We start from the raw sequence: 27,354 nt of genomic DNA on the forward strand, positions 1-27,354 counted from the left end.
CAGTGACTTTCAGTGATTATCCCTTTTCACACATGCAGCTACATTTCATTTGAACATTTCCGCCCTTTTCACACATGCCATGGCTGCTAGAATAGATGGGGCAAAGGACAGGCGAGCAGATGCTGAGAGCTTATGGATGGCGATTACCAAACAACAGAAGAAGAAGATGGGGCAAGGCCGGATGAACGTGTACGTGGTGGGAACATGGCGGGCAAGAAGCAGTTTTTTTTTTTTGTCCCCCTGAACCCTGAATGTGCTTGTCCCTGTGATGTTACTGCTTTCATTCACAACACGGCTGTACCGGCACTGTCCCTGACAGCAGGAAGTGTTCCTGAACAGTTCAGGGATAGACTGCCTGTTTGAAACTGACTTAAAGGATAACTTTCGTTTTTTACAACCTGGACTTTATTTGTAGCATTAAATACGCCCATTTACTCACCCAGACAACTTTGGTGGCATTTGGAGTCGTTTTGAAGAAATTAGCCACAGAGGAGCGGCGCGTATATCCGTATAATGCGAGTACTCGGGGCATCCATGCGTAGCCTCTATAAACGCATAATCTGCGGCGAAACTCCTTCATATTCCAATATTTTGTTATGATATGCTGGTGCTATTCCCCTCTGAGCCCGTGGTAGCATGTGATCAATACACAGCGTCTCGAGGAAATTACCTCTGACGCGGGTGACGTCATTTTCGTGCGACACGCCCTGCGAGCAACCAGCCACAACACGGCTAACTCTGCGGCGGTCGGCTAGTTTAGCTGTAGTTTGCGACTGTTATTTTTCACAAAATGGATTAATATTTTTCCGACTCTGAGGTGGTGGACGATGACTTTGTTTACGATGGACGTCCTTACCGTTTTGAGCCGGAGTACACGGACGAGGAGCTCGTTGAAAGGAGGACAAACAACAACAAATGCGTATCTCCTGGCCGCAAGTCCCACTCTGAGCAACAGAAGCATTCCTCCTCTGTTGTCATCGATGAACATTGTCCACAAGAACACCACCAGTTGCCGTCTACTCGTGGACGTGCAGCCGTTTGTTGTTGTTTGGCCAGCTGTTCCTCTCTCTGCCTCCGCATCGTCCTTTCAACGGCTAATTTCTTCAAAACGACTCCAAATGCCACCAAAGTTGTCTGGGTGAGTAAATGGTCATATTTAATGCTACAAATAAAGTCCAGGTTGTAAAAAACGAAAGTTATCCTTTAAGTGAAGAAATCCAGAGTCTGTAATAATATAAATGTAAAATCTTCTGTATTAATCACTGGGTTCAATATAGGCAGTTGCACTGGAATTAAACTTAAGTTCCAACTCTGTATAACAGAAAACTGCAAACATCTTTGTTTTGGGGAAACTCCAACGCGCAAAGTCAAACTCTACAGACTGTGTAATTCTGGTATAAACCCTGCTATGCACACACATCTCAGTGCAGAATACAGCCTGTTGTGAAGTCCTTAATAGACTAATTGTCATTAAGACTTAAACAAACTAGACTAAATGGGGATGAAGAGATTGAGCCTCCTCCTGTTCTTGACATTTTCTTGTGTTATAAGGAGTGGCAAAACCATCACTGCTTGAGGTCTGCATTTAAAAAAAGGTTTTGGATGGCGGAGAAATCCTGAATTGAAACTCCGACAGACTGTGACCTTTGGTCTCTTTACAACAGGCTTCATTTGATTTTGGTGATTGAAGAATCTAATAATACCGTCTCTCTGGCAAAGAGTATCTTTTCTGATTTTACCCATCCACACCTCTGGCACACCAGAATGATTTTATCTTACAGAAGAGATAGATGAGGAAATGACTGGGGAGGTAAGAGGGACAGTTTCTTCCTTCTCATCTGCTCTGCTGCACAGATCCGGTAGGTAAAATTAGAAAATACAGTAGAAAACAGGATGAAGCAGGTTCCGAAGACAGGAAAGGGGTGGATGAGGAATGAGGTGAATCGTAGCGGGGAATAAAGAGAGGATGAGGAGTAAAAGAGATGGATGAGGTCAGAGAGATGACAATGGAATCGGAAAACCAGGGGAGAAGACCACAAATTGAGAAGGACAGACACTCCCGCTGAGTGAAAATTAAGCTGTGATCGTGGGGTTTGTCGTTCACATGTCGGCAGGAGCGGTCACTACACTGCTGCGGCCGCCGGGGACCACAGTCACCTTCGCCTGTTGCCGTGGAGATGGCCATAAACAGGGTCGGGCAGCCGTGCTCGGACAAAACAAGCTCTGACCCCACGCTGCGCTGTAAGGTGCATGTTTTCTCTTCCTGCAGACAAACTCCGCACCAAAGCTCACACTGTTAAATGGGCACATGGGCAATCACTACAGGCACGGACACACCTGAACACAGACCTGAACACAGACCTGCTTGCTTTGCTACACACACACACACACACACACACACACACACAAATACACACACTTCACCGCTCGCTGTGTCTGTTAGCATCTTCTCTGCAGTCAGTAGAGAGGACGAGTCGGGTGTTCTTGTTCTCTGTATGTCGGACACCCATTACCGGCGGCTGATAAAAGACTCTTTGAACCTTAATCAATTGTGCGCTGCTGCGTGTTCACAAAGTCTGTCAAATTAACCTATGGGGTGGTGGCAAGGTCGAGCTTTCATGTGACAAGTACGGTGAAAGCAACTCGCCACCGTACGCTCCCGGGGAGTAAACCTGTCACTTCTGGGAAAAGGCCCTTGCAGCTGAAGGGTGCTCTTCAAACTGCATTTGAAGGTTTACGAGCCATCAAACAAGGCCGTTGCGGCCGTGAAGGAGGACGGAGAGGGGGTAGTCAGGGAGGGGCAGGGAATACCTTAAGAATGCGCTGAGCTTTCATAGCAAATAAACCGCAAGGGTGAAGCTAAAAGGCTGGCTGCCGTCCCCCCGAGAGAGAGGCAGAACGTGGATCATCAGGCGGCTTCAAAGGGCTGAAGAGGGAACGCTCCGAGCACACTAATTTGGTCGCGCAACCTCCGGTCTTCCAGAAACAAAGAGAAAATACTCCACTTTCTTCCCATCGGCCTGCTGGGGCTTCAGTGTGCGGGAGAGCACTCTAAACAGTGAGGCGCTCCTTCAGAGAACGACGGAGACGTTTGAGATGGAGAAAATGTGATGATGGAGTATTTATGATGTTGGGAAAAGGAAAGCGTGTTTGATAAAGGCAAGGTGAATGAGTGACCTCATCAACGGTGCACCTTCAAGGCCGAGCATCGCATCTGCATCTTTTAAAGTCTTTGTGAAAATGGCGACTGAAGAGAAACTCACTTACATACTGTACAATTATCTGCAGTGTGGGTTTACAATTAATCAAATGTATTTTTTGCAACTCCAGATAGAAAATTAAAAAAAATATATTAAAAGCGAGAAATTAAAATCAAACAATGAAAAAGAAAAATGAAATGAATATTGTCAGAAAGCAAAGCTACACACAAACAGCCTGGTGGCCACGAATGCACAAGGCTACATGAACTGGGAATCTGTGCACCCGAGGTCCTGCAGGCCACAAAGAATGAAGCAGGATTTATTTATTCTCTGATAGTAGGAATAACACAAAGCTGCGTGTGGATGTCAGGCAGGAAAGTGAACAAATGTGGAATCAACATCCGACCACAGTCTGCAGACGTCTTCTGATCTGAACAACGCTGAACAGATGCTGCGTGGAGAGACTGACGGTGGGACAACCGGCCATGAGCCAGTTCTGCAGAGCCTCATACTTGGAGCTAAACCCTGAGTCAAGACGGGTGGAGGCCCGAACGAAATGCAGAGTTTACAAAGACAATAACAACAACAATAGTCTTTAGGGCAACATGCTATCGAGCAGCTAGACACCCCGAGCTTTTATCTTTACAACCAACAGATTGAACAGATGCACTGGGCAGGTCGGGCCAGTTCAAATAAGCAGCCGGAAGAAGAAATGAAAAGACTCAGAGTGAAGGAGGGAAGTGGGGTCTGGGTGCCTTTAGACTGTCAGCGGGCAGTTTCTCCACAACTTTTTAATCCACTGGGAGCTGCAGCTCCTCTGCCAGGTGGAGTCAACTACCTCCAGAGCCATAGAGTCCGATCCAGGAGAAGGGGGTGCTCTGAAGTTGGATCAAAGATTAATAGAGAGGGTCTTGGTTTCCCTCGCAGTCAATCTGGATGTACTAGGCACTGTCTCATTTCCTCACCTCGCCGTCAGCAATCGCCAAGCAGGACGCAGCCACAGGACCCAGCTGCCTCCAGCAGCGGCGCACAGGAGCCGGCTTTCATCTGGCACAGTCAGAGCTGGCTGATCTGCTGCTCAGCGGACTGTAGCTCATTACAGATGGAGGGAGCTCAGTCTCCCCAACAGACTCCGAGGCTGTTTTCACTGGGACCAACAGCAAATGAACAGTCAAGGTCTGCATATGTTAATGTTAATTAGCCAGGAGTGGATCAACCCAGCATGGAGCCAGCAGGAGCAGCAGATAGATTAAACTTGAAAAAGCTGCAAAAGTACCGCAGCCAGAAACATAAAGACGTCTTCTTCATATTAATAACAGCAGATGGCCAATTATAGATCCCCAACCCTTTCCAGCAAGAACTCGGCCATCATCAGACAACGTCCTTTGAGTGGATCAAGCCAAAATGCCTCAACAGATTAGCAAAGTCATGATCTCCCCAGATCCTGTGATGGTTTAGCTAATAAATGACAACCCAAACAGCAGCCACATTTAGCCCATCTGCTCATATTCCCTGCTGGTAAATGTATTATTTCACAAAGGTAATTTTTTTTTAAGATATCATTGGAGGTGGTGTTTGTTTTAAACAAACTATAAAGCACTGCAGGAAACCCGGAATACTGAAGACGCATCTCATTTAGTCATGTGTTTACTTCATTTCAACAAACACAAAAGAACAAGAGACTCAGTTTAAGACTGAACGGTCAAATTATAGTTCCTGTTGAGTCATTAGTTAATATTTCGGTAGGTCAAATCCCACTGTAGTGTCCTCAGGATAGCAACTGTACTTCTTGCTGGTTGTCCTGAAGTTTTAGCTGTCGATCCCAAGAAAAGCTTGCATCAAACAGCCTCTTATGATTTTCCAACAAACTAGCAAAGGAACTCACAGCCTGACGGCCCTCCCGAGCTTAGCCACTCATTAAGATGAGAAGTTACTTTCTTAATCCATATCTACCCATCAAACTATCTGAACAGCAAGCTGAAATAATCTGGTGCACAGAGCAGAATGACTTTGCCTTAGATACAGGAGAAGGCGCTCTCCAGAGTGAATGACGACATGTAGCTGATCGACATGACGGTTACAGTAATTAGATGATGCGACAATTGACAACACTCTTTGAACATGCAATGGTTCGGTGTTTTGGTCATGGACACCATCTTTCCTGATGATCACAGGACTCTTTGACGCTCCAGCCACAGGACAATCTGTCGGCCCAGCCTGTCACTGACAAATCTATCAACCATGATGCTGGAAGACAAAGTTATAAAACTCTTGAATATGTTGATTTGGAGTTTCTCTGTTCTTGTTATTCCCAGCAGAGCATATCATTTAATCAAACAGCCATGGGCAACGATCATTAACTTGGCATCAAACACGCCACCTCTGTCACTTTGTTTGAACAGCTGCCCTCTTGCCGTCTTCTTGCCTTCCATTTCTCTGTCAACGTAACCTCTGGCTCACCTCCTTCTCTCCCACTGCTTCATCACTGTGTTGAGTCAGCAGTCAGCCTTTCTCCTCACCCCCATCACCACTGACTGAGGTGTAAAAACTCTCATCCAAACCAACAGACAGCGCTCTGGATTGATCACTTTAAAGTCATTGAACCTGAATCTGCCGGAGTGGTGAAGCTGTAACTGTTTCAGAGTCAGCATATAGTACATCCATCCATAGAGATGATAGCAGGTCGATTTAAACAGCTAATTCTGCTTATTCCAGTGCTGTAACAAGTAGTTGAGTATTTCATTCGTTGATTGATGGGGAAATGTTTTTGGGTTTTTTGATTATTGATTGGACAAAAGAAGACATTTGGAGGTGTCACCATGCGTTTTATGAAGTTTGACTTGCTGGTTGACTCTCAGCTGGTGCATCACTTTGGCCCAGAATGAAATATCATGAAAAATATGGGATGACTTCTTATGAAACTCCTGTTGCCTAAAGGACGGATTGCTGTGAAATTTGGTAACGACATTTATGTTCCCCACGAGATGAAGCGTAATAACTTTGGTGATGCCCTGACTTTTGGTTTAGCGCCACCAGGTGAAATTTTCCCCTTTGTTTAGGACTAAATACTTTGGTTTATTAGCAAATAACTGCAAAACTGATGATATTCCCATCAGCCACATTTGTGCTTGTTTAACACTAAATAGCAAATATTAACAAGCTCAAATAAAATGGAGACCCTGTTAGCTTGTTTCACATCAAGCACTTTCATTCTGAGCACCTTAGCATGCTGAAGTTAGCGGTTTGCTTAAAGCACCACCCTAAAAACTGTCTCACAGTATGCTAGCATGGCTGTAGATCATACTAATAAACAGTATGTGAGTGACTGATTATATTTATTCATTCAGATAGGATTGCTGTATACATGTGTTTAGAGGGGGGTTTATTATGTACTGTATATCATTGTATGTGTGTGCATATATAGATAATCTGCATACTCCTAAAAATAATTACAATTCAGTAATTAAATTTAAACTTATATTAAAACTGGAAGTAAAACTTTGCAGGGGTTTGAGAAACTTTCTTTGTACTTTGCTGTTATAGAGGAAAGTGTTGTGAATGTACCTTCATTTTCAGAACAGTTCTTTGTATATACCTCAAGCCAGTGTGAGTCATCATGGCTCCAACACAAAATAAAAATAATTTTCACTTGACAAAGAAAGATTATATGTGGGCCTGAGGAAGGGGTACATCCAGCAGGGGCTTGTAGAAAAGCAAGAACGTGTCCTTGCTCTGCAATTACTAGCTTTTGTTAGAGGGGGTGGCTGTCCTTGCTGAACCATTCCTTCTAGATACTCTACAAGTGCCTAGAATTTCTTCGGAAATTAAACAGATTATTTAAACCCTTGGGATACATTATAAGAGCAGTCAAAACCTGTGGCCAAGTGGAAACGGGATGTACGGTCATCAGAGTTACCAATTCAATTTATCGTGGTTGAAATTACGAAAATACACGTCAGAGAAGTTGTCATTAACAACTCTTCCCTATGAGCATGTGTGAGGATTCATTTAATCGGGAGGTGACAGTCTGCTGAAGGGACTGTAATCAATTTGGACTACGATGATTATATATTTCATTTCTACTTAATCTTTATTTAACTAGGAATAATTATTTTAGGCAGAAACAACACTGAGTTACAAACAGATAACACAAACCATATCAAAATGACACATCAGGTGGTTTGATATATATAAGAGGTGTATTTTGTCCCTTTCAGATTGTACAGCATCGTTTACACCCGACTAAAGCAAACAAGCTTTTGGTGTCTATGTCAAGTAGGCAGCTTTAAATTTGGAAAAAAGACATGAAGAACTTAAATAGAACTTTACCAGTCAGAGGTAATCATGTGCATGTTTGAGGGCTTTTCTGTGGAGTGATTTTAAGTGCAGGGACACAGCAGCACAAAGAGCCCCTGATCACAAAGGCATTCAATGATCTGAAGCTGAACCACAACATGCAAAGCATGCTCTATGTAAACACATATGTTACTTTACTGTTGTATTCACTGTATGTCACTGTAAAAAGGCCAAATGAGAACAAAGATGTATAAACAACACTTGGAACAAAAAGCTCAAATCAAATGTCAAGTAGAAACAAGGACAAACTACTTCATTACAGCATTTTAACAGTCTACAGAGACTGTGAGCACCCAGGCGTATTGAAAGACACCTCTCAGTTCTGAAATAAGAGAAATTTAGCACTGAACAGTCGCCTGGATGTAATGTGTGTGCAGGGTAATACGCGCTAACAGAAAGAGTGCAGAGTGTTGTGTGAACATGCATGTTTGTGATAAAAGGAACAGTGTGGCCTTCAGGGTGGAATTACAACAATGTTTACTTTTTGGCAGCAAAGCCAACAATTGTGGAAAATGATGGCTCTAAATTGTATGGCTGTGAGGGACAGTATTATACATAAGGATCTTTGCTGCTTGTTTAATGCCTAGTTTCATGAATAAATCCATATCAATCTCTTGTGAAACTATAATATAATACCTGATGTACATCCTGGACAAAATGGAAAGCGGGCCACTGGGTGAGTGATCATGTTTCCGACTTCAGATGGAAAAGTTCATACCAGATTATGAGGACAAACTGGTGGTATGAATGCGGGCAGTAAATTAAAATTTCTGCTTCAAATTTGTGGACAGAAAATCTGAGCAATATAAAGGAATGATAACATTCTCCGTTCACTCAACAGTTAAAAATAAATAACTAAAAAGTGTGTTTCTGCTGCTCTGCCTGAAAGACAAACTAAAGGTATGACAGAAAGGTCATAACCAATCAAATGCATGAGATGAAAAATCTCACACAGTGAAACAACAAAGGTTCAAAGAAGCCATGTTTTAATACACCACACAAAACCACAAAGCTATATATTCTCGTACGACACCATGATGAGCTGCTCTTTCTTTTTGGTGCATTGTACAACAAAATACCATCAAGAGACCTTTCTAGCCTGCCATGCCATTTGTTGGAAATGCAGCATTTCAATGTGTGACACCTGCAGGATCCCAAAAATGAAACAAACAAACACAAAAGAAATACTGGAGTTATTCAGCGGATGACAAAACCAAAAGTCTGAAGCCCTCTAGTGGCCACCTGAGGGTTCATCACTGCCTCCCTAAATTTAAAATTGTTTGACAGAACGAACAACAGGGAAAGCAACGGGGCCATCAGAGTCGAAAGGGTTTACCCTGTGGGTTAGGGTTAGGGTTAGTGCGCTCATTGTCAAAGGGTTGCCAATGTTCTTTTCACTTTAAGAAGTTGAAGAAAAACTTAAACTAATACAAAAGCCTCTTTCTTTTAACAACACGCACATTTAGCTGTAAGCGGGAATACAACAATAAAAATAATGATAAAAAGACCGCAGCACTGTAGACAAAGAAGCTCCCAGTGGACACTTGACTTTATCTCCTCACCAAACAAGGCTGAAGATGAACAAGCAATGGGATCAGGGAGAGACTTGTTGTCCTTTCCTGGCTTGACATCACACTGACCTATCTATATTTAAGAGCCCTCGGGTGCTTCTCTAGATTTTTTGGGGGGTCTGAAACTGCAAGAAATGCTTTAATGGTCACAGCACTTTTGCCGACCTGTATGTCCTGGCCTGGGAACAACTTTTGTCCTAAAAAAACCCCCACTGAGGGCATACAGTACAAGCTGCCGAGAGCTGTTTGGTACTTCCTAGTTACATCTCGGTTGTAACTGCTTAACAAGGATGAAGAAAATCAGTTCGGGTCACAGTGGGACAGTCGTGCCGTTTTCTGCTGACTTTCATGTGTACAAAGCTGCACACAGTCTCCAAACATTTACCTCCTGCTTCAAATGTGCAAACTCTCCAAACTTAAAAAGTCCTATCTTGCCAGGATACTAAGCTGCATGCGACATGCTCATATTTTCCAACTCAGCCACTGTGTGTGATGCTTTATACCAGAAGATACCAAGAGGATTAGACAGGAAAAGATCAAATGTTTTCATTTCCCTGGACAGAACACATATTAACTGATGCAGGGAAGATGATCTAGTCCTTATTTGTGCTTCAACGTCTTGATTCCTATGTTAAGGGAAGATTTGGCATCAGTGACACTCAACTAAATGTTCCTGTTCCTTTCTGTATTACATCTCCACTTTGTGATTCAGACGACTAATTTTGTCGAGTCTCGCCTTGTGGGGCTGAAAGGGGTATTAGGCTGTGTTCAGACCGACATTAGCACCAAAAAATGCAGCCGCCTCATTCATTCAGTGAGACCACTGTGTTGGTGGTGATCCTTTGCCCACAAACATTACAAAGGGTCTGGGAAACAAGAACAAAAACTGTCGCCTGGCAGAAAGTTGAACCTGCCATCTGAGTTGGCCTCAAACGTAAATGTCTCATTTCTACCTGCCGAACTTTCCGCAGCTCCTGTGCTCAAGCAACACGTCTTTGTCAATGCAGTTTCTTCAGCAGTGCCTTTTTTCCCTTCAAGGCCTGGTTAAGTGTCAACTCTTGGTGTGGGGGTGGCTTAATAATACCAACGAGGGATACAAAATTGGAGTATGGGCAGAGGAGGACAACAGCACAGCAGAGGGGTCTATACAAGAAGGAAAACAATCGAGACTCCATGTGGGGTTGTTTGATGTGCAGACTGGATCAAATGAGATTTCTAAGACGTGTTGGAAATTGATATCCTTTGGAGGGTCATAGAGGGGCTGGAACAGATCACTGCTGATATTGAGCAAGAGGAGAGGCCGCCAGTCAATCACAGGGGTGACACAGAGACAGACAACCATTCATGGACACATTCACACCTACGGCTAATTTAGAGTCATCAATCAACCTAATCTGCTTGTCTTTGGACTGTGAGAGGAAGCCCGAGCACCCAGAGGAAACCCGGGCAGGGCGAGCATGCAGTGACAGAAGGGCACCAGCCCCAGGTTTGAACACAGGACCTTCTCACGGTGAGGTGACAGCGTTAATCACAGCACCACCCGCTGACTGAAGCAGCTGAGGAATGATGTATTGAATGTAGCTTTTTTTAAATTTAGATATTAATAAAAGAAATACATTACATTTGTTTAAATACATCACAATTTTGATGCACTTTGAGTTGCCTCAACAGCCTGAAAACACAACGTAGGACTATATCATGCTCAAATGTAAGGATTACAGCTGCATCTACCCTCTGGTGTCAGAATTTTGAGGACGTAAAAATCAGGTCACAGGCTAGAATATGCTGAACAACCCTGATCTAGACACTGAGAGTGACAAAACATAACGAGAGAGAAGGCTGACAAAAGAAAGAAGGCTGGGGAGAAGTGAAAATGAGGGAAGATGGAGTTGCAGGGCGAGGCTGACCTTCCCTACCCAGCACGAGGTCCATGCTAAAGACAGAAATCCCCAGGCTGACCTGTCTGCTCACAGTCCGGCTACTGTGGCTGTGCTTCTTTTAGCTCGGCTGACACACTAAGCGAGCTGTGGCTCGGATGTTTGGCGACAGAGGTTGTTGTTCAGAGATAAGGCTGGTTTAAAAACTCTCTGCTTGTGACGGCGGGTTGCTGAAACAGGTTTACTTCACTACAAATTCTCAACACTATAACACATACGTTGATTGACCACATTTTGTTAAGCATCACCTCTGCACACTGGTGGTGGCAACCGTATAGCAATCTTTGATTGACCATCATTGTCCAATGTTGCTATGGCTACATTTACTTTAGCTACCAGGCTCAACAACCATCACCAGTACCAGCTGGGTACCACAGAAGATAATAATTCTCGCAGTTTTGGTGAAGAAGAACTGGACTTGTCCGCCATATCCCTGACTTCAACCTGATCCAGCACCTTTGGGATATACTGGAACAAGCCAGACCTCACCATTCAGCATCATTGCTGGGCCCCACTGATGCCCTCTTGGCTGAAGGGGAGCAAATTCCTGCAGCTATCCAACATCTGATGGAGACACCAGAACAGTAATGACTGTAATAGCAGCACATTAATGTCCATGGACATGTTCAGCAATCACATTTAAGTTTGGGTCCACATACTTTTGGTCAAGTGGTGTACCTCACTTTAATTTAATTTGGTTAATAAAAATTAGGGTATTTTCTTACTGCTTAAAAATGCACATGTTTCAGAAAAAGTAACATTTTATGGTCCTCTCCAGTTTATAACTGCTTTATAATTATTTTGTGGTGCTTTTCTGAAAGTACCCATAGTTACATCTGGTCTTCCAGTGTCACTGCTACTAACAGACAAGACAGAGAAGGTAATTCAGATAAGCTGAAATGGGTGCAGGAAGCAAAGGCCAAACAACAGAGGTGAATTAGCTCCACGAGATGAAAAGGTGAATGTGTGCACACATCATGTTTCTGAAAGGGAAAAAAATATGACAGCACTACAGTCCAGCAACATGCAGCGTGCATTCCCAGTGGCACGCCACCTTTGTGCCACAGTGCTCCAGGATGAGGTACAAAAAAACAAAGAGAAGAGGAGGAGGCTCACGCGACATCCTCATGTCCTCTCTTGTTCCCATCAACAGCTTAACAACACACGCTAGCTGCTCAGCTCAAGCCTGTGGCAAAGTGACTCAGACAAAGGAAGCACTTTTGAAAATGACCAGTGCAGCCAATATAGCAACCATACAGGCAGAAGACAATGTGGCTGAATATGGCTTGTGTATTTAAAGCTCCAATAAAGGGGATTATATGCATAGCAAGAATTATCTAGACATAGGTTGGATTTCCCATCAGTAGTGCTATTACATGGAGAATTTGTGTGATTGTAGCATCTTTCAAATCACTGATGGTGGCATTAGTGTTTGTTTGTAGAAAAAAAAATATGTATGGTGGTGAAAATTGGTGCAGTCAGTGTGTTGCTCCCAACCCATTCATCTGTGTTCCTTCGTTCAGAACTGAGGGTCAAAGGGGTGGGGGGCTTTATTGGTACGAATTACCTTGGCTGCAAGGCTGCTTTAAATGTGTAGCACATTTCAAACTCAAAGGCAATTCAAAGTGCTTTACATAGGCAAAGAAAAACTGTCCTTTTTGATACCACCTGAAGATGTCAAATCATACGGATACATCGGTCCCAACTGTTAACAACATGACTAATTTCAAAGTGTTGCTAGAATTGGAAACCAACTGAGAATAAGCACCTCGGGCATTGATCTTGTGAGCTGGTTCAGTTCTTCCGGCTTTGGGTCAAGGAAGTCAAATATTTAGCGAGTTTTACTTCTCTGTTAAAAGGATTTTCTAAGCAGTTTTTTCCTCAGCTGTACTTTGTCTAAGGATAGAGGGTTTTGTATGCTGAAAAGGTTGGACAGCCCAACATGTTATTTGTGATTACATAAATAACAGTGACATGACTGAAGTTTAAGGTGTATTTTTTCATTAGTTAACAGGCCAAACCAAGAGTTTACTTAAGCTTACTTAATGCTGCATATGTGATCAATTGCACAAATTACAATGCTAGTGTGTTATGGTCTTTCAGCCATTGTTCTGGGTTTATTGAAGCTAATTTTGGTTGAGCCTCAGTGTTCTCATCAGCAGGGGGGAGTTATGGTAGAAAAAAGTTCTAGCATTCAGTTTCCACAGACGTGCCTACACATACAACTGCAAGAAACAAGGCAAAGCCATGTAGCACGTAACAGACTCAAGAAACTGGTCAGGGGAGCTGGCTCTGTCCTGGACTGCCCTCTGGACACCATTGAGGATGTAGGTGAGAGGAGGAAGTTAGCCAAGCTGACATCGATCATTGACAACCTCTCCCACGCCCTGCACAACACAGTGGGGGCCCTCAGCAGCTCCTTCAGTAACAGACTGCTGCATCCACTCTGTAAGAAGGAACGCCACCGCAGGTCCTTCATACCAACAGCTGTCAGAGTGTTCAACTTCAGCGTTGCGTAATGTAGCACTGGGCCCACATTCAGACTGGTTTTTCCACTGATGTGTGCTTCATCATTAACAAAATACCTTGTGCAATATATATTCACTTTATCTGTACCCACCATGTGCAATTTGTGTTAAAACTGTGAACTTCTTTCAAGATTTTTGGCAGTATATTTTCATGGCAATATTTCTTATAGTTCTTTGTGGCAGTATATATATTTTTACATATTTTTTTCTTTTATATAGTCCTTTGTATAAAATGTGCATATATATCATCAGCTTATTATGTATTTTGTATTTCTCTATTCTGTTGCTATTTTTTTTTTCCTACTGCTATTGCCTGCTGCCTGTAACACCCGAATTTCCCCGGCTGGGGATTAATAAAGTCTTATCTTATCTTATCTCATCCCTACAGCTGCCACTCAGAGGTTCTCTGATCCAAAACAACAGTAACAGCAACAGTACGCTCCTCCACCCCTCAGCCTATCTCTGGTAAATTAGAATAGAGTGCTCACTTCAAAAGAAATCTTCCTGCATTGAATTGAACTGACCTTTCATGCTGGAGCACAAGTCAAAGCACAGCCCAGCAGAGAGAGAACGAGAGGGAGAGTTTGCTTAGGGCCGGTCTCTCCTTTAACTCTTATCTGACTGAGCTCAAGCTAAAACCAATGACGGGGAGAGGCGAGGATTTGTTGTTGTAGCAACTAGAGATATTGAGTAAAGCCAAGGTTTGTTTTATGGCTCTGCCACTTGAAAACCTTCCACAGTAAAATCATAGCAGAGGAACAGAATAACTTTGGGACATCAGTCACTACTAAACTTAATGTGACATTTTGCACCATCATTTGAAAGCCCTTCAGACGTTTCAGATTGCCAGTAAGGTGAACTGATCTCACGTTAAGCAACTTAATTTGAAAATGTGAAAGAACATACCAAGTAAACAAACAAAGTCAGATATTCAAAGACAAAATTCCATAATTCCTCCAAACACTGGAGACTGAGACATTCAAATCTTAGCCACCTTTTCACTTAAATACTTGTTCGCTTTTGCAAACTTTTAAGATGAGACCTCCTTCAGGAAAACGTTCAGGCTCTGCAAGTCTTCCAAACACTGACAGACGTCTCTCAGGAAATTACTGCTGGAGTATTAATGTCTATGTGATTCCATTTCCTCTTCATTTTAAAATATACTTCTTCTCTTCGCAACGTTTTTAAGAAGACTAAATCTGAAGAGCGATGCACCTGCTCTGTGTAACACCGTTCAGGGGTTTGTTTCTTTGAACGCTGACAGCCTCTCTGTTGCTGCACACTCAGATAACCTTGCAACGCAGACCAAGAGAAGCAAACTCGCATCGCTAAAATATGGCAGCAGTGGTGTAGCAAAGACAAAAGCCTCTCCCTCCGGACAGCCAAGAACCAACATCTGTTCTCGATTCAAAGACTGAGACTCTCAGAGGCATTCTCTTCAAGATTTACTCTACACATACGCAGACGACGATGCACTGCTTTAATCTCATCGAGTATTCCGATTCAAAACCAAAAGCAATCTTCTGCTCGCAGATGTGCATGTAGGAGCAACACGATTCCTCCTCCAGTCCCCTGTGCCTCGCTTCCTTCATTCAAGCATGCATCACTGGGATCCCACCGGAAGCAAGTCTTTTCTTGTTGCTGCACCATCTCCACATTCACAACGCACACTCCTCTGCGCCCGAGAAACCACAAACCACCATGCAAATGACCTGCAGACATGAAGGGGCACATGCATGCATTTGTTCCTTTTTATTAGCTTATCAACATGCATGTGCAGAAACTGTACAGCGTGGCAAATGTCATCTGCATAATTCTCTACAGGCTCCAATCACAGCTAATAAAGGAAATTAAAATCCTAGGGCGAAGCACTGAGGTTCTCTAACTGAACAAGTCTGCCGTGACTTGAGGTTTCATTCCATGTGAAGAGCAGTGAGGAGGGAATGGCAATGAGGCTGGACATTTCTTCAGACTTGATGATTTCTTACTTATTACTCTTAGCCTGTCAAAGTATGATTAAATCAACTGGTGCTGATGCTTTTTAGTGTGGTACTGAACAACATCAGCGACATTTCTGTACAACTGTTAAATAGCCTGCATAAGATATATATGTGTCTCAACAGTACACCTTATTCCCTGCTCCATTTCCCTCACTGACTGCATCTTCTGCATAATAAAAAGACCGTAAGCACTCCTTGGTGCTGAGAAACTAGCATCTGTATCAAACTCAACTTGAGATCGCTACATGTATCTGCTGTATTATGAACCCTTTACATCTCCCTCCAGACTGATGTGATTTAAATTGTGGTCTTAACATCCATCATTTAATGGAGGCTTTTATGCTGAGCACTTAACATCGCCACAAGGGGTTGGACACATAATACCTTCCCAGAAAGTGAAACTTATTGGATATTGTTGGCTGTGGGGGTTACAAATAACATTACACCTGTGAGGCTACACATGACCATACACAGGTTAGAGGGTGCAAAAAGAGACATAATTAAAAATGGGGAAAAAAAACCAACTTGCAGCTAATCCAATGACACCGTACAGGCAGTTACCAGAGTTAGGAGAGAAATTCAAAAGTCCTATATAAATAAAAATTAAAATAAAACAGTTTTTTTTAAGATATAGACATTTTTTTTATTTTTATAAGACCACAGATCAATTCTACAGTATGTTAAAAATCTTGTGACAACTCAAAAATTACACATAAGTGTAGTGATACGTTTCGTGATGAATTTGATGCTTCGGATCATTTTTCTGTGCAGGTTTGGTTGTTTGTGAACAGAGTAAATCTTGTTTGGAATGGAGATCCTGGTAGATAGTACGAGCAATAAGTGTTAATGAGCTGTCACATGTAAATAACGGGGAATACAAACTCATACTCATCTTCAGCAAACTGTATTTTGAAGCAAATGATAAAAGGATCAGTATTTTACAACAAACCACATTGCTACTGATTTGATCCAGGCCTATACCCATCTATTCTTTGTAAACACAAAGAAACACGGACTTGAGCTTCCATCCTCCTCATTATTTGTAGATTAGCCATTGATTTCAGTGTGCCTGCTGGAAGCTCATTCAGTTCCTTGTTTTTGACCGAGTAAGCTGTTTTGAAGGCCTCATTTGGCCTTTCTTTATCTAAACAGCAGCAAGAACATTAGTGAATCCTCACTCGTTTTAGAACGAGGAACTGGTTAGTCCATTCACAATCCATCCATCCAAAATTAAATTAGTACCAACAATCACATTTTTTTTTTACAGAATGTAATGAAAGCAAAATCCAGCCTCACTGGAAGGATCAATCGAGCAGCAGGTTTGTTTGTTTGGTGAGGAACCGTGTTGAGTAGGTGACTCGATCTAGCCGTTTAGTCGCTGCTTTTATTAGAAGCACTTTGTAACAGCGTCTATCTGATAATCCAGTCATTTTCTGTCACTTTTACAGGTAGTCTCTATGTCTTTGCCTCGGAGCTGCCCTCAGGTGCTGGTCCACCTGTACTGAAAGATTTCGTCCATCACATCGGCAGATCAAAAATCAGCATCCATTTTTGTGAACAGGATACTGTAGGTGGAATTTTACTTTCAGCCTATTTAATTCAATTTATGACTGGAGACATTTGATGATAGACCAGACTTCAGCAGAATTTCCCAGTAATTACTGGATGACAGAAACTCTGCCAGCTCTTACTGGGGGGTCCTGAGGTGTTGGCTGGAATGTGTATCCTCAGTAGTGTGTTTTGGGTCTGCCCTGGGATCTCCCATGTTCAGAATAACTCCAAGAGAAGGCTTCCTCGACCACATCACTTGACTCCTTTCAGCGCGAAGGAGCAGCGGTTCTACTCTGAGCCCCTTGCAGGCGTCTGAGTTTCTTACCGTGTCTCCAAGGATGAGCCCACAGACACCATGAAACGGGAAACTTATCCCATCACTTAAATCCATTATCTCATTCTTTTGGTCGCTACCTAGATCTAATGATAAGTTTGAGAGGGTTCGAATGTCGATCAGCAGGTAAATTGGGAGCTTCACCTTTGGCCTCAGCTCTGTCTACATCATGGCAGTCCAGTGCAATGCCTGTCTGTTTGTTGATCTAATGCTCCATCCTATCCTCACTTACAAGACTTAATAAACCCACAAGACGAGTAAACTCCTTCACTTGAGACAGAAAAGTCCTGATTGTGAGGCGCTGACCTCTAATCTGGAACACATCATTCTCGGTTGCAAACTGCCTCGGTCTGCGCCAGAGGACACGTTCTGATGAAGCCAACTGAATTACAGCATCAGCAAGAAGCAGGAAGCAATCGTCTGAGGTGGACACACTCCACTCCTAAGCTACTTCTTAACATTCCATAGATACATAGATAGATAGATAGATAGATAGATAGATAGATAGATATCCATATACACATACAGAGGGTGGGTGAAAACCAGGAGCATCTTAATTTAAGAAAAATGCAAAAATAACTTTTAAGGTGGTATTTTTATGTTTCACACAAACAACCAAATGAATGCATTCCTATAACACATGGAAAGAAAGGTCTCACCAGCTAATCTCACACCGGCTGTTTTGACATAATGTCTGACTGACGGACTCTACTGACCACAGAAAATAACCTCCAGCAGCTACGGTACAGTGTAGATATACTGTAGAGACATTTAAAAGTTCCCCACTGCTCCGTTTACTTTCATTGGAAATTATTACACAACTCAAAATGTCACTCACAAATAAGGGGTCTTACAGAGATTATACACACACACACACACACACTCTAATCAGAGTTAATCCTGGCTCCGTTGGGTTTGTCAATGATGCCAGCGATGTAATTAATATGCTATAGACACCACTGGCATCTTCTTTTGTTCACTCAATAATTTACCAAGAAAAAAAATACAAATTTTGTAAATTGCGATGAGCGTGAAACCTCCATAATTTCTACATTTACTGGTTCTGCGAGTGTTTTATCTGATTAAACACAAGTGTCCCCAGGACCCCCCAAAATGAAGAAATGTCTACTTGCAATGACTCATCACAGGTTGCATGTTGCTACCAGTCCAACTAAAGAACAGTCTGAATTGTTGAAATAAGAGGTCTGCAGAAAATAAGTATCCAAAAATTTACCATAGAACAGCAGAGATAAGTCAGAAAAAAGACAGAAATATTTTGTAGTGTTCTGTTCACTCCCTTTCTGTTTCAACTTAATTTCTGTGTCCTGGTTTGCTGCTGGCAAAATACATTTATAGTATTTCAGCAAAGTAATTCCTCTTTCACTGAATCCAGTGTAATGACTGACTGCTGATGGGTGTTTGGATTAGTTTGTCGACTGGTTTAAACTTACATGTGAAGATGACCAAGACGGTGCGGAGCAGCAGGTTGACGGCGGTCTCCCACCTCTCTGACACACGAGCCACGACCGGCGGTATGAGAATCTCTGCCGGAACATAGAACTGCAGGGCGAAGGTGATGAAAATACCGAAACAGTACAGCAGCTTCACAGCCTGGTACGTCCTGGAAACAGTGATTGGGAGAGGAGGGAATACTGACACAGCGCCACAGAAACATGAGCAATAAAAGAGACTTAAACAGACTAAATGAAAACTGTTGTTATAAATGTAAATAATTCAGATTTAGATTTTAGTCCACTCAACTGCAACTAATTCAGAAAACACAAGCATCAACACAAAACCTCAATTTTGATGTTCAACATTCATTAAAAACATATTACAAGATGAATTAGTTGGTAATCCTTGTGAAACAAACAGCTAACATTGACGATCTCCTGCTCGTTTTTTAAAAACTGAGATGCTGGTAATTACAGTCTTTGAGTTTTCAACCTCGTTGAACAGCCAATCTATTCCACTAATTAGCTGCATCAGTCCAGTCACGGGAGGCATTTCAAAAGACGTCTGTCTTCTTTCACCATGACAACAGTAACAAGTATTGAGCAAACAAATCCAATGTGAGTATTTGGTTTTAGTACCTTTATTATCCCTAAGAAACTAAATGAGTTCATGCAATGAATGAAATGTGTGCACATGTCTGAGTGCTTTCCTCAGAGAGAGGAAGATGAATGGTCTTAATCAAAACCTCTACAAACCACAACAGAAGACGCACACCACAGATTTGCTGGCAAAGTAACCTGGAACGTTCAGGGTCCCTGAGGCCATGAAACACGTACATGAGAGTAGTAAAGCATCAAACATGAGGACTGGAAGCCAGGTTTTAATATGTTAAATGATTATGTCTCCTATTCATTTGTCACAATTTAAGGTGATTGAAGGAAATCTAGTCTGAATGAGTGTTGGAGCGAGAAACTTCATAACAACAGTTTGAAAGTTGGTTGTCCAGCCCAGTGATGGCAGCTTGAATTCAGAAACTGAGTTTTTGCAGAACTTGAAGATAAGGTGAGTCATTCTAGAGACGGATTGGCTCACTCATCTCGCCTCCCCTTCCTCGGTCCAAGCCACATTTTGCTTGTTTCCCATTTTCAGAGCCAGGGCAGCGTACAAAAACTAGCCCTTTTAGACAGCGGACCGCGAGGCGATTCTAATCAATGAACATCAAGAATCTTTCTCCAGAAAGACTCACCCCCACGTTTGGGGGTGGTCTGTCTAAAACACCTTAGACAAGATTAGCTGGAAGGATCTGAAGCTTTTGTAATTAAAAACAAACTGTGTGTTTTAGGGAATTTGTTTGGAAATGGCCCTACAAGCTTGAATGGCAGTAGAGGGATTTTCCTGTTTTTTTGAAACTGGCCACTAGGTGGCATCAACACTCACTTTCTCATGTGCCTGAAAATACACTGATAATTCTGCTGTCCTGTTCGTGATGTAAAGATATAATTGGTTGAGCTCTCTTTTTCAACTATTGCTGAAAAACTAATAATCTGACTCTTTTTTGTGTTTATATGTACATGAATGAAATCTTTCAGATTATCTTTAAAACAGGCACCTCTTTTTTTTTTAAAAGTACATCAAACCAAAATGCAGTACCAGCAGGTTAGTGCTGGCAAGTTTTTTGACGGTATTTGCACCTTTTTCAGCCTAAAGACTGGGCTTAAACTCACTGGATGGGAAAGCTGAAAGCCTTTTGTTCTGCATGTTGAAAAACGAAGCCAGAACTGAATAGTCTGAAAGGACAGCATGCTGTCCAACATCAAATCCTTTTGATCAAAGGCTACAATTCAGAAACCAGCATCTATAAATGACAACAATGTTGATGTTATCTTACCAGCAGTTTGGCAGGTTGAGAGTGATGCTCCCTCCTATGTCATCTCCAAAGCACATATATCCTATGGTACCGAGGCTGATGTAGAGGAAAGTGACGATGCCCATCCCCAAATACAGAACCGAGATGAAACTCTGAGATCTCTGCATTTTGTTCTCCAGAGGAAGAACCTGCAGACATTGACATTTGAGCATCATTAAAAGTAACAGTCTAAAGACTTAAAAAAAGAAAATATCTCAACAATCTTCCTGTGAGTTTTTCATTTTAAAATGCCACTTCCTCTAAGGCTGTGATGTCTTTATTACGCTTATAGACGTTATAATGAAGGTTAAATTTGTGTTGACATTTCAGCAAAACACTGAGGCTCTCTTGATCTGCACTCCACATACTGTAATCACAACCGTAGCATGACTCATTGACTTTGGATCTACGGCAGGTGTAAACGACATCTCTACAGTTCGGCCACGTTCTTGAGAAGAAATCCTCTCCAGTTTAAAGGTCACCTAACGCTGCCTCTTGCTGCTATCTCAAGCTGCTCTGCAAGATGACCTCTTCCTCAGGCAAGAAAAAGTTTGGGCCTGTTCTGCAGCATCACTTCCCTCTGCCTGGGCCCCATGTTTGTTGAGGGGTACGCCAGCTCCGCCTACCTACCTACTGATATCTGATCATAATGTAAACGCCTATAATTTCAGGTTTGAACGCAAAGACACCTGATCAGATGTCATAATGTATCCAGACACACATTTCATGTCAATAGGAGATACCATTGAGTTTAACTGTTTCGATCAGGCATGTCAGACTGATTCCATAAAGGGCCATGTGGCTGCAGGTTTTCGCTCCAACCAAGGAGGAGCACACCTGGCTGGAATCAATTAATCAGCTGATCTCAGTCTTCAGCTGATAACTAAGTGATCCCTTGATGTTGATTGGTTGGCCTGGTGTGCTCATCCTTGGTTGGAATGAAAACCTGCAGCCACACGGCCCTTTATGGAATCGGTTTGGCATATGTGGTTTAGATGTTAACGCTTTCTTCATCTAAACAGAGCTATGAGTCGTTCACGTACCACTCCGATCCCTTCGAAGGCAAAGATGGCTGTCCCAAAGAAGAGAGGGTAGTCTTTCGCTTTGCCGACCTTTGGTAGGTTGATGGGGTACGTGATGTTCTGGGGGTAAAAAAAGAGAAGAAATCTCAACATTTAATCTACCTTCTGCAAAAACTGGATCACTTTATGTGATATTATAATCCAAGACGTTGTTGCATGCTCATCTCTGACCGGCTGATTTGTTATTTCTGAAAACCAGACCACTGTTCCACATCTAATCGTATCATATTTCCAGTCAAGAAGTCCATTTGGATAATCTGTGATCAAATTAAGTAACAACACCTTGTGCCGAGGGGACATCACTCCTTGGCCCTGTTGGACAGGTTTGCTGCCAAAGCTTGCAAATTACATTAGCTTGTAATAAAATAACAAGATTGGGGTTTTTGATAAGCAGCTGTGCAATAAGCAGGATAATATAAAGACAACTGGCAATACTGCAAAATAAACCCATCTGGGAGAATAAAGCCATCAAACTTCATTTCTTTTGCACACTGTAGGACAATCCCATGTGCATAAATGTTCGTCCTGTTTAACGACGACTCAGAATTAAATGTATCTCCTGAGGAAGCATCAGTAGTCAGCTGGACTCACAGCTACTGACAGTGTCTTTGCTGTAATAAGGAAACTATATAACTATAACTATAAACCTTAAAACCACAATGTGGAGTCATTACAAATTAAATTGGAGGATCACAATAATATCATTATATATTGTGGGGTTTAAGGCAGAGCTAAAACACTGAAAGGGCACCAAATCAAACCAGGCAACAAACACACAAACAAAAAAATCCAGATTGTGTTGTTTTTATGCTCTAGCTTTCCCAAAATTCCTTGCTCATGTGATTCATCAGCCACACCTTACGGGCCACATATATCTCTTAGTAGTGAATCTTTGTATAGTTTCTGATGCAAGAAATTGCTTTTTTCAAGGCAAGGACATTTCTCTGGGAACGACTGCTATATATCTGCACAGGGCAGAAGCTGCATGATGAAATACTCTATAACGGAAAAAGAGGTAATCTGGAGACTGTGTCACTATCAGTTGTCCTGTTATCCATAACAACCCCAGAGTTCAATCCACACAGTAGAAACAGAGGAACAGATTATCACACACAGAAAGTAAAGTCAGGCTTTAAACTGGCTGCTTGGAAGCATAAATAAAGAAAAGATCAGATTATTGCCTCCACTGAAAACACATTTCCCCTTATTTACAGATTACAATCCTGCACACAATGAATCTCCACCTAACAACCACGTACCTGGTTGTATAGTGATTACTTGGATTTCATTTCCAAAGCATACTTTTAATGTTTGGAGTAATAGATCAGACAAATATTCTGCATTTCTGTCTGGCCTGTCATGAAGTCGGTGATGCTGACATTTTTGTCTTCCTCGATTTTGAATTTCACAGTGCGTACACGTGTATAACTAACAAAACACTGTCTTCATTTCAGCAGAAACTTCACTCTGGCCTGTTCGATTTCTAACAGATGTGCTACACTGTGGGCATGTGCATGACGAAGACACAGAGCAGGAAAAGCATCACTGTGGCAGCAGAAAATCATCACTACTCTGTGTGCTGATGTATGCAAATTAAATGCGTGCGCTACTTGGGTTCCTGTGCAATGTGGTTCGTAACTTTCTGTTAGAAATCTGGTTCATTGTGTGCATGAAAACAGAGTCAAGGGAGAAAAGGTGAAGCTGAGAAGCACCACTAAATCTCCTCTGAATTAATGAAGGTGATGGAAAACAGATCAGAAACAGGGATGTGATAAATCTGGTGTTTACCATGAGCGAATAGAAGTAGATGAGGACCAAGCTGGCGGTCATGACCAGGTTTGCCACCAAAGAGAGGGGAGCCAGGTACTTCAGGTTAGGGGTGAAAACCAGCAGGATGATGGCAGGCAGGAAGCAGAGCATGTAGAGACGGGAGTCGAAGCTCGGCACGAAAACCTGGGTCTGGTTGGTGTGGTTCACATGGCAGCTGAAGGTGGTGGCGTTGGCTGCTTCTACCACCTGGTAAAGGCAGGGGTGGAGGGAAGCACAGTTAAAAGAGTCTGTTTGTAACTGAGAGAAGGAAGGAAAGTGAGTCTGCTGAACATCTGTGCCTGAATATGATGCTTTTATGACGAAGTTTTCACATTTCACCTGTTCTCACTGAAGGGTTGACAACAGGTATTTGGAAAAGTGGGATTCTCAAGCAACACAAAGAATTCAACTAAGCATTTCTAGAACACTAATTTGTTCCCAACATTACAAACAAGGTGACTGAAACTTAAAGACGTTTGACTGGTTCAGTGAAATTCACTCAGTGTTCTGGCTGGTACTGAGCTGAGGATAGAGACCTCATTGTGGACAGATACTGCCATCTAGTGGTTAGAAACCCTACTACACAAATGAAGTAAATCCAGGACCACACTTCACCTCAACGGACAGAATTCACGGACCAATGCAAGAAGTGTTTGGTTTGTTAACAGTGAGATTTGCTTAGCGTGTACTTGACTTTATGTAAACTAGATTGTACTCAGCTTGAACAATGCTTTTAAATGAAGCTACTAGTCTCAAACTGCAGGATAGAGGTTTTGCTTTTCAACTTTTAGTCAGTGTAGTTTTCAGTGAGGTAAATAGTTAAATTCCCAGATTTCCGACCATGACATGGGATCAATAACGTGGTAATGAGGTCACCGGTCAAAGGTCACAACAACCATAGATAAAACAGCAGCCATACAGAGAAATGCTTAATAACATTCAGACTCTCTCAATTTTGAACTCATCGTCAGCATCTTTCACAGTGTCGTCTTTTCTGAACACGCTTACTGAGGCAACTCTCCTATCAGTCTTGGATTACAGTGACATTTTATAAGTGCATGCTTCAGCGGTGACTCTGAAGCATGTGGCTGCTGTTTAACCCTCTGCACTAAGATTTATGACTGGGTGATCCTCTCTTTCTGTAAAGCGTGCGAAACGATGGATTTTATTTTTTATTAGGCCCTTACAGTTTTTTACCCCCGTACATTACTTCTTTACTGTGTTTTAATGTGGGCCCTTATCAAACACGCCCAAATAATGTGAAATTAAATTACACTTAAAGGTTTTATTATTCTGCAACTTTTTAATTTCCATTTTTATCTAAGTTTCTTATTTATATTTCTTGGTGTCCAGAAGCTTTTGTCTATTTATTTTTATACTCAGATACATTGTAAATAAGGGTCTCTACCTCAGTGTATTTCAGAGCTAAAATAAAAGTGTAAAAGTGAATGAATGAATGAATATTTGAGTTTTCTAGTCAATTAACAGTACAAATGAAAAATACTGCCACCTCAAACTTAAGATAACAAAGATAATGAGAAGCTCAAAAACACAGAACATAAAGCAGAAGCACAACAGTGTAAACGATGAACATATTTTCTTATGCAAGAGTTTGTAATAACAAACTGGAATAAAGTTTGTCAGAGTCCTCTGAAGCTGTATTTGCCTCATGCAGTAAGAGTCTATTTGTAGCTTCACCACTGCGTGCTGTTCCATGTACAGTTGATAGATGTTGTTTGGGTGTATTTAAATGTATTCTGTTAAAGCTGGCTGGAGTAAATCCTCGCTCCCTGCTGTTATGGAAATCACTTTCATTCATCTACTGCTCTGCTAGTGACCTATTTATTGGTATCTAGCGTGGCTTGTATAAACTTTGAGCGTCTGCTGAAATCTACTCACTCTCTAGACAGTCCATGTCCATACATGGACAATACTCTTACATAACTATGGGAACTGCCAGGTAAACTAAAATAACCTGATCATCCGAACTGAGGTCATTCTGTAAGTCCATAATCAGAGTAAACAGAAGCAGGTTCACACACTTAGCTCAACCTCCACATTTATTGGGGCACGTAAGCAGCATCAATCTATTCTGACATTCAGAGCTGTGGAGGTCAAAGTTCAGAAGATACACTAACCTGTATGTGATGTCGACACAGCAAACAGTGTAACACAGTGGTTTGACAAACAGTAGAACTATTCCATAATATGTAAACCAGAGAAATCACATTATCGTGATTTTAAGCACTCATGTCTTTCCTTTTAATTTTAGGAAAACTGTCACTTAATGCCTTGAGTGTGTGTGTGTGTGTGTGTGTGTGTGTGTGTGTGTGTGTGTGTGTGTGTGTGTGTGTGTGTGTGTGTCATGACCTGCTTGATATTGTCACTGAGGAAGACAAAGTAGACACAGCAGAAGCCCAGCTGGGTGATGATCAGAAACAAGTTCACCGTCTGTCTGAGTGACACAGAGAGAAAGGAGGTCAGACAGAAGGTGAGAACGCAGCAAATATTGAGCCTGGATGATCACTGTGTGTTCAGGCAGTGGCTTCGAGATCTGACACAAAGATGAACAAGTTGGCTTTCCGACAGAAAATGCTGATATCTATATACCAACATTCCTGATTTTGATATTTTGTGCATATTTTCAGTGCCTTTAACACATGTTAGCAACACTTCATTTCATGGGTCTATTTATATCTGAATCATTTTCTATAAATGTCCAAGAAACTCCCTGAAAAAAATGAAAAAATTACTATGTAATTTGGTACTAACTATAGAAATCCAGAATTACATGGTTGTCTGAAGACATGTGAATGTTCAGCTGACCTGCTGTGCACGGACTGAAATACTCAACAATTACAAAGAGTAATTTCACTGGAAGTGGACCAGTTCTCTCAATTTTCCCACAATTGTTGGTATCAATTGGTACCAAATTAAAACAGCCGTTCCAGAAAACGTTGTAGAAATTACTTGGAAACTCTTCAGAAACATAACAACCTATGAAATAACACATTGCTGGCTTTTCTTTATTAGATCAAGGATTCAGTAATTGCATCATAATCATATTTCATACTAGTAGAGCCTCTAAAACTGTATTTACGCCCCCAAAACTCTCCACTGACCTTTAAAAATGAGACAAGTAACTAAAATACATACATGAGTGATGACATCTATCTCTTTTCATAATGTGTAGATGATGCAGCTGTATGGGGGAGACTTGAATAAAAGATGAGAACAGCCTTCAGCCAGCTGATATCTTCTCTAATGGAAACCTCTGAACTGAGTAGGGAAAACATATCTCTTACTTTCCCCACTGCGAGTGTCTCCTCAGCCACGACACGTTTTCCATCCCGTACTGCGCGGCCTCGCCGTAGGTCAGAAATGGTCTGTTCACCCTGGACAGAGAAACAGAGTCATTGACTATTGGGATACAATTCAGACATTGTAAATGAGACACACATTTCATGCTGCATTGGATAACATGTATGATTTCAATGTGCCCTCGGTCACAGAGGGGGGGGTGTAGAATTAATTTGCCTGGTTACAGACATTCACACACAGTGGAGGGAAACCTTTGCAGTGAAGTCAGATCAGATAAGAAAAACATTAATGAGAAGCTGCCAAT

General features: G+C 42.0%; 1 protein-coding gene across 1 annotated transcript in view; it reads right to left on the reverse strand.

The window, feature by feature from the left end:
- Nucleotides 1-27,354, reverse strand: part of slc36a1 (solute carrier family 36 member 1) — a 39,124-nt gene that overhangs the window by 3,109 nt on the left and 8,661 nt on the right. Inside the window, exons 6-11 of the mRNA XM_041943963.1 lie at nt 27,035-27,124; nt 26,100-26,184; nt 23,709-23,936; nt 21,882-21,980; nt 20,821-20,987; nt 18,929-19,098 (exon numbers count right to left, since the gene is read on the reverse strand). Of these exons, the coding sequence (XP_041799897.1) occupies nt 18,929-19,098; nt 20,821-20,987; nt 21,882-21,980; nt 23,709-23,936; nt 26,100-26,184; nt 27,035-27,124 (839 nt within the window). The remainder of the gene's footprint in view (nt 1-18,928; nt 19,099-20,820; nt 20,988-21,881; nt 21,981-23,708; nt 23,937-26,099; nt 26,185-27,034; nt 27,125-27,354) is intronic.

The sequence above is a fragment of the Chelmon rostratus genome, chromosome 9 (assembly GCF_017976325.1).
Source record: "Chelmon rostratus isolate fCheRos1 chromosome 9, fCheRos1.pri, whole genome shotgun sequence".
In the NCBI taxonomy this organism is placed as follows: Eukaryota; Metazoa; Chordata; class Actinopteri; order Chaetodontiformes; family Chaetodontidae; genus Chelmon; species Chelmon rostratus.